Consider the following 13,866-nt stretch of genomic DNA (forward strand, 5'->3'; position numbering starts at 1 on the left):
CTGCTTCTGTTTATTTTTTTGGTTTTCTTACTGGCATCTCTGATGCCTGGAAAAGTATTTGTTAAAAATGTTTTATTTGCCTGTTGGCTTTCTTGTTGCCTTTGTTGTAATTCCAGCTGTAACTGCTCTTGGGCTTTTCAAGTACAACAAATTACATAAATGCATTAAAATACAGCGAGGGAGAGAGAGAGAGAGAGGGAGAATTCCTTTCCACAACCTTGTTGTTGCTTTCTTTCTTCCTTTTTTTTTTTTTTTTGCTTTTCCTGACGACTTCACTTCAATGCAAAGCTGTGGTTTATTTTCTCAAGAATTATTTCATTTGTTTACAATTGTTTATAATATCCAGTGAAGGTGACAGTTTTAAATGACAGCAATGAATGACCAAGAACTGAACCAAGACGAAGAAGAAGCAAAAACGGGATGAGTTTAGAATACCACAAGTATGTCCTCGTCTACTTCTTTTTCTTCTTCAGCTACTGCTTCTTGATGTAATTTCTGTCATTCATTTGCTGTCCCAAAAGTATGCCATAAGTATTTTTGCCAAGTATTCGAGTTGAACACTTTTGCCCAAGCACAACACTTAGGTGTCAAACAAAAATGCTGTAGGGAAATTAGGAGAAAAAAAGAAAGAAAGAAAAAAGAAATTAATATTTCAAAGGGAGATTTATTTCATTTCAATTTGTATTCAATTTAAAAGGGGGATTATTCTTAAAGATCTTCATAAATTAATAATAATTTAATTAAATAATTTTAATTAAAATAAAATTAACCCCTTGCTGCAGTTGTTCGGTGTATGGAACTCTATGGTAACCATGAAGTCATGAAATCGCTTGAATATTTTTTTCATGTTTGAATGAATTTTCCTTATCTGAAAGGGTCATATGGTAATTGAAGTGCACATCGTGGAGGAAAAATACGTAGAGAAAAACAATTTGATGAATTGCTCTCGAATTTCGGCAAAGAGGAATGCTATAAGTACCCTGTGTAATACATGTATGTAAAAGTAAACATATCTCCAAAAAGAGAAGCGGATCCCAAATGACCAAACCAAAACACATGAAGATTTTATAATCGAAGACCAGACCAGGTCTTTTTGTGTTGAAAATCAGAAGGACTTCTTGTGTAGGGGACAGAAAGACCTGCCGGTATAAAGATCAAACGACATTCTTGTCCAAATGCTCCTCTAGCCCAGAAGGCAAGAAGGCTTTTTGTACGGACCAGAAGGTTTTTCTTCTTACAGACGAACTTAAGGTCTTCCAGAACTTAAGGAGTCTTCCTGCAGAAGACCAAACGATCTACTATAGAAGACCAGGTCTTCTCATAGAAGACAAGAAGGTCTTCACATAGAAGACCAGAAAGTCTTCTCATAGAAGACCAGAAAGTTTTCTCATAAAAGACCTGAAGATCTTCTCAAAGAAGATCAGGAGGTCTTCTCATAGAAGACCGGAGGGTTTTCTCATAAAAGACCTGAAGATCTTCTCAAAGAAGATCAGGAGGTCTTCTCATAGAAGACCGGAGGGTCTTCTCATAGAAGAGCGGAGGGTCTTCTCATAGAAGAGCGGAGGGTCTTCTCATAGAAGAGCGGAGGATCTTCTCATAGAAGACCAGGAGGTCTTCTCATAGTAGACCAGTAGGTTTTCTCTAGAAGACCAGGAGGTCTTCTCATAGAAGACCAGAACGACTTATAGAAGACCAGGAGGTCTTCTAATATAAGACCACAAGGTCTTCTCATAGAAGACCAGACGAACTTCTCATAGAAGACCAGAAGATCTTCTTACAGAATACCAGAAGGTCTTCTCACAGAAGAACAGAAGTTCTTCACAGAATATCAGAAGTTCTTCTTATAGAAGACCTCAAGGTCTTCTCATAGAAGACCTCAAGGTCTTCTCATAGAAGACCAGAAGGTCTTCTCATAGAAGACCAGAATGTCTTCTCATATTCTTCGTCTTCGTACAGAAGACCTCAAGGTCTTCGTATAGAAGGTCTTCGTATAGAAGACCTCATGGTCTTCTTCCATAGAAAACCTCATGTTCTTCTGGTCTAGAAGACCTCATGATCTTCTGGTCTAGAAGACCTCATGATCTTCTGGTCTAGAAGACCTCATGGTCTTCTGGTCAAGAAGACCTCATGGTCTTCTGGTCTAGAAGACCTCATGGTCTTCTGGTCTAGAAGACCTCATGGTCTTCTGGTCTAGAAGACCTCATGGTCTTCTAGTGTAGCAGACCTCATGGTCTTCTAGTATAGAAGACCTCATAGTCTTCTAGTATAGAAGACCTCATGGTCTTCTAGTATAGAAGACCTCATGGTCTTCTAGTATAGAAGACCTCATGGTCTTCTAGTATAGAAGACCTCATGGTCTTCTAGTATAGAAGACCTCATGGTCTTGTAGTAAGAAGAAGACCTCAAGGTCTTCTCGTATAGAAGAAGACCTCAAGGTCTTCTCGTATAGAAGAAGACCTCAAGGTCTTCTCGTTTAGAAGAAGACCTCAAGGTCTTCTCGTTTAGAAGAAGACCTCAAGGTCTTCTCGTTTAGAAGAAGACCTCAAGGTCTTCTCGTTTAGAAGAAGACCTCAAGGTCTTCTCGTTTAGAAGAAGACCTCAAGGTCTTCTCGTTTAGAAGAAGACCTCAAGGTCTTCTAGTATAGAAGAAGACCTCAAGGTCTTCTCGTATAGAAGAAGACCTCAAGGTCTTCTCGTATAGAAAAAGACCTCAAGGTCTTCTCGTATAGAACCTCATGGTATAGACCTCATGGTTTTCTAGTATAGAAGACCTCATGGGTTTCTAATAGGTTTCTAGTATAGAAGACCTCATGGTCTTCTAGTATAGAAGACCTCATGGTCTTCGAGTATAGAAGACCTCATGGTCTTCGAGTATAGAAGACCTCATGGTCTTCGAGTATAGAAGTCTTCTGGTCTAGAAGACCGCAAGGTCTTCTTCGCGTAAGAGACCTCATGGTCTTCTCGTCTAGAAGACCTCATGGTCTTCTGGTCTAAAAAACTTCATTGTCTTTCAATCTAGAGGACCTCATGGTCTTCTTGTCTAGAAGGCCTCATGGTCTTCTGGAGGAGAGCATGGTAAAAAATGTTCCTCTACAAATGACGGACTTAAGTGTTCCCGGAGGACTTTGTTGAGAATTGAGGGATTCCCATGCAAGACAATCCTAATTTTAAAATTATTATACCCTCAGCCATATGGCTAGAGAGGGTATTTGATACGGTCAAAACGTGCCTCAACGAAATAACGATCTAGCGATGTGTGTCCGTCCGTCCATTTGTCTTTCAGTCTGGCTGGGTGGTGCGCACAATATCTCTCGAAGGGTGTATTCGATGTGGTCTAAACTTAGTACATCGTAATATTTTTGTCAAACTTAGAGCGAGTTCGGAAATGGGCAATATCGGTCCACCCCTTCTGGTACTTCACCCGCAAAAGGTCGATATTTTCAAAAAAGTATATTTCCAGCACAGAAAGAGGAATGATAATCGGATTTTGCTCCAACTTTGCAAATCCTAATAATAAGAATCCGAATAAGAATCCGATTGTCTTCACATTTCACACATCCTGATATTTTTACAAACTCAATATCTATTATTTCTACTAACACAAGATCTGTTGTGAAGATGGGATATATCGGCCCTCTACTTCTGGTACCTCCCTACAAAGGCTACACTTTAACTTGTTTTAAAATTCATTTTTATATTTTTTTTTTTTTGATATTATATGTAGAACTTTGTATTAAATTAATTGTTATTGATTTTAATGATTTTTTTTTTCTTTGCAGGTAAGCATGCTAAATAATATTTGGAATTTTTGTGAGTATAAAAATTATTAATGTTGGATTTAAAGCCAATTGGTCTGCTTTAATGGAAGCAGTATGATCTTCTCAGGAAGGGAGTCAAATTTCATTTCATATGGGAGTAATAAAGGTTTCCCTCTATAGAAGAGTAAGTGTTGTTCCCATATAGAATGCCTCATGTTCTTCTCACCCAAATAATGATATTTCAACCATGACAAAATATCCTATTGCATTTATCTTCAGAATCTCCCCTGCATGACACTGCTCTACAGAACAATGAAAGTTGAATAAAAAAGACCTGCAACAACAAATTGATTCAAAAAAAAAAAAAAAAACCCTGATAGATATTCCTTTACGAACGATTACAAACTCCTTAAAAATAATTGAAGCACATCCACAGGAAATTCATTTTCATAGTTTTGCCTAGCAGTTGGCACGATGCCGTGGCAATATTTTTGCTATGGCTTTTCAATTTTTCTTTTTCAACAACTATGTCTTGCTTTCTATTCTTATTTTTTTTTCCTTGGTCACTTCTAGGCAGCTTCTCCGGCTAACGAATCCATTTTCTATACATTTTCCAATTTTTCTCCATTCGGTGGCAAAAGTTGAAGAGACAACGAAAAAAATGATAACTTTTTGACAAAACTATGCAATAACAATGGCATGGAGTATGACGCCGAAAGAAAAGAGGAAAAAATCATCGCAACAACAATAACATTTAGTAAAACATAAGTTCTTCTTTGGGTAGTCTTCTAGCCCTTTAGGCTATTCCAAACTTGTAGTATGAACGATGATAGCCATTGCGGCACATTCATAGCCAGGCAGCCAGCCATCATCAGCATCGTCACCATTCGCGCCAGCCTTATCTAACTGTTCCAATATCAACACTTGAATATTGAATCAGGATAGGCCAAGGAACGTAGCATTTCGATGATGTCCTTACAAAATGTTGGCCATTTGTGTTTTATTTTTTTTAGACGTTCTGCAGAGATCTCGAATTGGGATGTCATGGGGAGTTGCTAAAAATAGAAAACGAAAAAACGTGGAAAGCATTATCGGACGTGAATGTTTCTCAACTAAATTGTTGTACTCTGCCATATTGATATTTCAATTTCCTTTTTGTTCCGTTTTGTTTGATTGTCATTATATGTTTTGCATTATGGAATTTGTATCGGCAATCGCTGATGTTTGACATGGTGCAGTGGTGGCCGAGGTGACCAGAGTTTGGAAGTTATAAAAGCTAAAAATTAATTTGGGAACTGAATTGGTTGCCCTTTAATGGTCCGGTAGGAAAAGGAGGACCCATTTAGTCACAACCAACAATTTTTGGCACCTTAATTTTTTATAGGTACTAACAAGTGGCTGGTACTTCATCGGCGAAAAGTCCACCTTAAAGTTTAAGATTTGTTCCAAAGTTTCGAATTAGTCCTTGAATGTACTCAAAATGTACAATTCGTTCAGTTTGATAAAAATTTGATATCAGAATTTCAGCTCTATGCCTTCACCCAATACCAAATTTAGAAACATTTAATACGCATATCTAAAACCGTTTACATCTCTCCATCCTGGACACCAACATTGCTCCAAAATTAGTAAAATTTAGTACTTTCGAACAATTTTAGTACAATTTTTGGCACATTAATTTTTTATAGGTATTAACAAGTGCCTGGTACTTCATCAGCAAAAAGTCCCCCCTAAAATTTAAGATTTGTTCCAAAGTTTAGAGTTAGGCCTTGAAAGTACTCGAAATGTACAATTCGTTCAGTTTGATAAAATTTTGAAATCAGAACTTCAGCTCTATGTCTTCACCCAATACCAAATTTAAAAATATTTGGTACGCATATCCAAAAAAGTCTACATCTCTCCATCATGGACACCAACATTGCTTCAAAATTTGTAAAAATTTAGTATTTTCGAACAATTTTAGTACGTAATTTCAAACCCACCACCTGATCTTAACACCAAATACCAACTGAGACCTCAATATAAAATTCTAGGATTCCAGTTCTATCCATTCAACCAATGCCGAATTTAGTACCACTTAGTACATTACCAAAAACACATGCATATCTTAGCCACAGTTACCAACAGTGACATCTAAATCAAATTTCAGGATTTCAGCTCTTATTCTTTGCCCAATACCAAATTTAGTACTATTTAGTATTTTTCGAACAAATATTGTACATGTTTCCAAAGCCACCTTCATATCTCAATTTCAGATACCAACATAGTGCCAAATATCAAATTTCAGTATTCAGCCCTATTCCGTCATCTAATACGAAATAATGTACCATTTAGTACTTTCCGAACCATATCTCAACCACGGACGCCAACTGTGACATCCATACCCAATTTCAAGATTTCAGCTCTATTCCTTCACCCAAATAGAAATTAATGTACTATTTAGTACTTTTTGTACAATTCTAGCACACATTTCCAAAAACACCTTCATATCTTAATTACAGATACCAACGGAGACCTCAATATCAAATTTGAGGTTTCCAGCCCTATCCCTTCACCCAATATAGAATTTAGTACCATTTGTTACTTTTCGTACAAATATAGGACACATTTCCAAATCACCACAAAATCTCAGACACAGACACAATCAGTAATTTAAATATCAAATTTCAAAATTTAATCTCGATCCCACCACCTCATACCAAATTTAGTACAATTTAGTACATTTCATACAATTATAGTATACATTTCCGAACTTTTCGTACGAGTACGAATTTCCAAAATCACCTCTTCATTGCAAACCTACCACCAACAGGGACTACAATACAAAATTTCAAAATCTTAGCTTCATTCGTTCACCCTGAACCAAACTTTTCTTAATTTAGTACCATATAGTACAGTTCGCACACTTTCCAAAATCACCACCATATCCCATAACGGAGGTATAAATACCAAATTTGTAGTTTCCAGACCTATCCCTTCACCCAATACCAAATTTAGTACCATTTAGTACTTTTCGTACAAATATAGGACGAATTTCCGAACCACACCCAAATTTCAAACACGGACACAATCAGTAATCTAACTATCAAATTTCAGAATTTTATCTCTGTCCCTTCACCAAATACAAAATTAGTACCATTTGGTACTTTTCGTACTATTATAGTAGACATATCAGAAACCATCTCCATAGGTCCAGGCAATACATGAGCAGCAAGCCTGATACCAAATTTCAGATTTAGAGAACTATCTGTGCACCCAGAACTAAATTGAACAAAAAATTTAGTACTATTTAGTACTTTTCAAGCTCACGAGGAGCGTATTTTCAAAACCACCTCTTCGTCAGAAGCCTACCCCCAACAGGGAGCCAAAAACAACATTTTAAATCTTAAGCTTCATCCCTTAACCCTAAACCAAACTGTTGCATACTTGGTACTATTTAGTACAGTTGGCACACTCAGTACACATTTCCAAAACCACCTTCACATATCAAACTTACTTTACATTTTTAGCTTTAACCCTTCACCTAATACCAAATGGTACCATTTTAAAAGCTTGGTAACATTTTAGAAAATTTACTAAATTTAAAGTTAAAATTTTCAATAACCCTTTGGTGCATCTATCCTGCACTCCATCAGTGACACTCATTCCAAATTTCCGAATTCCAGCTCCATTGGTTCATCACAATTCCAATTTGTATCAAATTTTGTACCATTTAGTACACATCAGTTCGAATTTTCAAAGCTCCCTAAATACCCAAATTCTAAATACCCAAATTCACGGTAATCCCAATACCAGGATTTCACCGCTGCTGGTACGCCCAAATACAAATTGTACTTTATTTAGTTCTTATGAGTACATATAAGTATAAATTTCCAAAACAACCTACATATCCCAATCTTACACACCGGCAGTAATCGTCTTTCCAATTTTCAGGATACCAGTTCTATTGGTGCACCCAAATCAAAATTGTACCAAATTTAGTACCATTTTGTAAACTTAAGTACAAATTTCCATAAATACCTGCATGAAACGTCCAATAAAAATCATATTTTCAAATTTCAGGATTCCAACTCTACCGGCTCACCTAAAATTTTAATTTTACCAAATTTAGTACCATTTAGTACACTTGAGTACAATTTTCCATAGCTACCTACAGCCGAAGAGAAATCTTATTTACAAATTTCAGTGTTCCAACTCCACCGGTTCACTCAAAATTTAAATTGTACCAAATTTTAGTACCATTTAGTACACTTAAGTACAAATTTTCATAAATACCTGCATCATACAGTCCAATAGAAATTTTATATTAAAATTTCAGGATTCCAACTCTACCGGTTCACCCAAAATTAAACATTTATCGAATTTAGTACCATTTAGTACACAAAAGTACAAATTTCCAAAACTACCTACATTCTTCAGTCCTAGAGTGCAACGGTAATCTTATTTCTAAATTTCAGAATTCCACCTCTATCGGTTCAACCAAAATTTAAATTGTACCAAATTTAGTACACCATTTAGTACACATAAGTACGAATTTCCAAAGTCTTCCTCAGTCTTAGAAGAATAGTTATCTTGTTTCCAAATTTCAAAATTCCAGCTATATCGGTTCTCCCAATACTAAATTTCATCAAATTTAGTACCATTTAGTACTTTTCGTGCACATAAGTACAAATTTCGAAAACTTCCCCGCATCCCAATCATACACTCCGCCAGTAATGTTAGTTTCAAATTTCTGGATTCCAGGATTCCGTACCTCCAAATTCAAATTGTACTAAATTTAATACCGTTTAGTACTTCTCGTATACATGGGTACACATTTTCAAAACTACCTACTCACATCGACTGTACTCCTAAACCTTGATTCCCATTCCGGAATTCAAGTTTTAAGCTCTAACCGTTTACATGACACGAAATGGTACCAAAATTAGTACATTTTATTAATTTTCGTGCATCTATAATGCACCCTTCCAAAGATCCTTTAGTACGTCTATCATACACTCCATCAGTCATTCCACATTTACGACTTCTAGCTCTACCGCTTCCAGAATCCTTTCAGGATTCCCGCTTCATCCGTTCCTCCAAATTCAAATTGTACTAAATTTAATACCGTTTAGTACTTTTCGTATACATGAGTACACATTTTCAAAACTACCTACTCACATCGACTCCACTCCTAAACCTTGATTCCCATTCCGAAATTCAAGATTTTAGCTTTAAAAGTTGACATGCTACGAATGGTACCAAATGTAGTACATTTTAGTACTTTTCCTACACTTATAGTGCAAATTTTCATAAACCCCTTTGGTTCATCTATCATACCCTCCATCGGTGACACTCATTCCAAATTTAAGAGTTCTAGCACTACTTCTTCCAGAATCCTTTCAGGATTCTTGCTCTATCGGTTCCCCCAAATTCAAATTGTACTAATTTTAGTACCGTTTAGTACTTCTGGTATACATGAGTACACACTTCCAAAACCACCTCCTAACATACTTACTACTTCTCAATCTTGATTCCCATTCCGAATTTCAATTTTTTAAGCTCAAACCCCTTACATGATACGAAATGGTACCAAATGTAGTATTTTCCCAACACTTATAGTACGAATTTTCAAAAAAAAAACTTTGGTTTATCTATATCGGTTTATCGGTGACCCTGATTCCAAATTTAAGAGTTCTAGATCTACTACTTCCAAAATCCTTTCAGCTCCATTCGTTCCTCCAAATTCAAATTGTACTAAATTTGGTATCGTTTAGTACTTTTCGTATACATGAGTACACACTTTCAAAACTACCTCCTTATATCGACCCTATTCCTCAACCACGATTCTCACTCCAAATTTCAAGTTTTAAGCTCTAACCGTTTGCATGAGACAAAATGGTAAAAATTAGTACATTTTAGTACTTTTCGTACATTTATAGTGCGAATTTCCAAAACTCCGTTGGTACATCTATCAAACATTTCATCAATGACCCTCATTTCAAATTTAAGACTTGTAGCTCTTCCTCAAATGAAAAGAGTAAAATATTTGGTACTTTTAATACTTTTCGTACCTTTCTAGTACGAATCGAATTTTACCCAAATTATCAAGATTCTACCTTCAGCCGTTTCGTCTGGGGATTCATGAATAGTAAGTCAGACGTCAGTCAGTAGATAGAAAGATAGATAGATAGATATGACTACATTGGAAATTAAAAGTTTATAAAGATAGCCATTATATAAAAGATTTTGAAATAAATGTCCAAAATTTGGTCTCCCCAACAATGTCATGAATATATTAAAAAAAATAATAATAATAAAAACCCGACCATTATCAACTCTCTCTCCCTCTTCTCAAAACATTTGTATATTCAAACGAAGCAACTGTTAAACGTATTGTACGTGCCATCTTTATTTTGGCCACTTGACAGTAGCTAAACGTGGTCAATATGTTTTTATTTTTCTTTCGATTCGACATTTTTTATTTCTACTTCTTGCAATTCTTTTGAATTCCCTAGAAAATTGGCGCCATTTAAAGTTCATTCATGTGGTGAGTAGTGTGGCACAAATGGGCCAAGGAATGTTCGAACAGTCGAATGGACGGACGAACGAAGAAAATATTACGATACACGTCGTTGATGTCTCGCCACCGTAGAAAAAATGAGCTTCATACAAAGAACAGAAAATGAAAAAAAAATCAGCAAAAGAAAAAATACAGAAGGAGAAAAATATTTTCTAAAAGAAGAAAATCTTCTTTGCCACTTTTAAAGATACAAATACTTTGACATGCTTTTTCAATGAGGCAAATGGAAATGATTGGACTATGTCTCATCCATGGTTGGTCATTTTTTGAGGTGTATACATGTATGTGCACATAAAAATGCTGTATATACATGTGTGTGTATGTGTGAATATTTGCATACTGTTTTACATGCATTCCAGGGCATAATAATGGCAATAGCGTATGTTTCGATGGCATATTGTACCCTTTTGAGTTTTTCATTGGAGCTCTAATCAAATGTCATTATCTTTTATGGCCATTATATTAAGTTTAGCTTTATGAAGTTGCCAGCCAATGGCTGGGGGATACATTTGTTTATGGTTTAAGTACTTTTATACCCTTCACCATAGTATGGAGGGCATATTAAGTTTTTCATTTCGATTGTAGCTCCTCGAAACATACATTTTAGACCCCACAAAGTACATATATTCTTGATCAGCATAAAATTCTATGTAGATTTAGCGATGTCCGTCAGTCTGTCCGTCTGTGGAAATCAATCAAATCAAGTCAAAATGGGCCATATAGCGGTAACTCCCGATATTCGGTATTCTGATGATTTTAGCGACATTATTTACCGGAATTATTTCATATTTGGTATTTGAAATTCGTAATGGATACTACAGCCTATGACAGAAATTTGTCTGTGCAGGTCCATGTTTTGGTATAGCCCCCATATAATGGTTCCTCCATATATTCGGTATGAGCTACATTATTCACTTTTTTTTGTCAAGTTTCTCATTTGAATATTATAATGACTTATGACAAAAGTTGCCTATGGAGGTCCACGTTATCGCATAGACCCTAAAATAACGGCTACATTTGGTATTTTTAAGATTTTAACAGATTTTATTTTTTTCAAAATTGCGAAACTCGTTCAAAACGTTGGAGGGTATTCAAAGTTCTGCTAGGCCGAACTTACAGCTTTTTTACTTGTTTCTCTTTTGAAATATTTATTGGAAAGAACGGGTATGAAGTGTTATTTGCTAAGTTCTGTTATACCGAATCCAAGCGTCCCATGGGCTCAGAAGTAGTCCATATATACCGGCATATGGACTGCATCAAAATGTGGAGCTATATAGAAAAAATAGCAAAGAGGAGTTATACTTACTGGGTATATGAACTATTTATAAGTTAACAAATACATATTGAGATTTATTCCAAAATGAGGGGTATACGAAAAAGTCGACCGATATATGTGACCGATTTTTTTAGTGGTAAGGGTATAATGTCTTCGTCCATTGGTTTGTAATATGGAGAAGGAAGCGAGATAGATCCATCATTACTTTTGAGGATCTTCATAGAATCTCTTTCTGAGTCGATTTGTGCATGTCAGTCCATTCGCCATGGACCGTCGATGTATTTATGTGTACAAAATGCACATCGCATTTATTACCCAAGATTTATATAACAAGATTTGCTTTGCCCAAGGACGAACCCTAAAGAAATTGGTGACAATCGGTTTAAATTTAGATATAACATATATTTTCAACCGATTTCGGGTTGATTGTGCACCAAATGGCCAATATCAGTCCAAATTACCTGAATTTCGGCACATCCAATCAAATTCAGTCTAGAAGGAAGAACAATAAAATTGGGGAAAATCGGTTCGGATACTGCTATAGCTCCCATATATGTAGCATCCGATTTGAAGCTAAAGTCCCTCACATGCGTGATATGCACTGCACAAAAATGATTTTTGCTACCAGATACAGCTCAAAAATAAGTGACTATAATTTTGCCAAGATGTGTTCTGATTTGGATATAACTCCAGGGTGAGATAAAAAAAACTGCAACAAAGTCAAACGCCATAATTGTTACTTTCTTTAATTTCATTGAATGGAAGCCAAAAATGTCGGAAATAGCATCAAAATTAAGAATAAGTTTAGATTTGTTCGAATTGGTCACCTTTGCCATGAATTATGACCTTCAAAAGGGCGAATGAAACCGTCTCACGCTGCCCGAATGTTGTCCATTCCCGGCGTAGCGCTTGCTTGAGGTAATCGACACTTTGGCATCTTTTAGTGCCAACCTTGCTTTCCAAAATAGTCCAACGGTTTGGTATCCGGAGATTTTGGTGGCCATTGTGCGCTGGAAAGAAGCGAGGAACCTCATTTTGTAACCATTCTTGGGTGACGCGTGCTAAGTGCAACGGTACTGAGTCCCGTTGGAATGTCCAAGGTTTGCGGCCAAAATGTTTGCGTGCCCAAGGCTTTAATACACCTTCCAGAATATTTTCGCGATAATATTCGGCATTTATTCTGATGCCGCGGTCGATTAATACGAGTGGAGATCTACCATCGGCTGTTATGGCGGCCCACACCATCACCATGGCCGGCTCTTGAGTTCTGGTGGCCAACCAAAGGTGCACCTCTTTGGCAAGTAAACACGATCATTTTGTTTGTTTACAAACTGCAGAACAACGAATGTTTTCTCATCGGAGACGGAGAAAACCAAATTCGGCAGTTAACCACTTTCGGCCAAGCGAAGCAACTCTTTAGCTCTTTTGAGTCTGTTTTTTCTTTCTGTTGCGGTGTAAGTTCTTGCACTTTTTGGAATTTCAATGGCTTTACCCCGAGCTAATTTTTCAATATTTGCCGAATGAAATATTGCGATATGTTCAGCTCACGAGCCGTTTTTCGGCCACTGCGACGCGGATTTTGATCCAGTCGCTTCTTTACTTTTCGAACCATTTCTGCTGATTTTGCTGTTTTCTTCCGTCCACTATCTGGGCGTCGGGCTACGCTACCAGTATCACAAGGTAACGAGCGATGGTACGAGACACAAAAGATTTATTCACATTTAAATGCTTGAGTGCTGTAACGATAACCACTTGTGGTTTTCCAGCCAAATATAAAGAAATCATACTATCACGCTTGAATTCCATCACGAATAACTTTTTTTCGGGAAAATTCTCACCAAAATGCTTTCTCACGCCTGTAAACAATATAATGAGCTGTCACTGGAATAATTTTACCAGCTGTCGGAAGAGTGGCTTAGATATGACAGCAGTCTGAAGTTGGTTGCAGTTTTTTTTCATCTCACCCTGTACATCTGTCGGCAAAACCAGCTGATACTTTTTAACTTGGTTTGAATGGCAGTCAGACACCCATTAGAAACTTCAAATGCAAAATGTCAAACAATTCCGTTGATATAAAATTGGGGAAAGCCATCAGAATGGGAGATATACCCCAATGTGGACCTACAGTAGCTGTTTGGGTTAGAAATCTGAAACAACCTTCAAATACCAAATACGAGGCAATTCCATTGATAAATGTGTCCAAAGTCGTCAAAATGCTTAAATTGTCGGGGGTTCCGTCATACGAAAAGGTTGGCCAATATCCTTTTTTA

The 13,866-nt window shown here is 36.6% G+C and overlaps 2 protein-coding genes across 6 annotated transcripts in view; both read left to right on the forward strand.

The window, feature by feature from the left end:
- The window catches only part of LOC131803452 (probable serine/threonine-protein kinase DDB_G0282963), a 64,027-nt gene extending 59,631 nt beyond the window's left edge, over positions 1–4,396 (forward strand). Inside the window, exon 3 of the mRNA XM_059124773.1 lies at positions 3,780–4,396. Coding sequence (XP_058980756.1) covers positions 3,780–3,796 — 17 coding nt within the window. The 3' untranslated portion in view covers positions 3,797–4,396. The remainder of the gene's footprint in view (positions 1–3,779) is intronic.
- Positions 1–13,866, forward strand: part of LOC101894539 (CUGBP Elav-like family member 2) — a 382,563-nt gene that overhangs the window by 274,590 nt on the left and 94,107 nt on the right. The window lies entirely within an intron of this gene.

This window comes from Musca domestica, unplaced genomic scaffold (assembly GCF_030504385.1).
Source record: "Musca domestica strain aabys unplaced genomic scaffold, Musca_domestica.polishedcontigs.V.1.1 3, whole genome shotgun sequence".
In the NCBI taxonomy this organism is placed as follows: Eukaryota; Metazoa; Arthropoda; class Insecta; order Diptera; family Muscidae; genus Musca; species Musca domestica.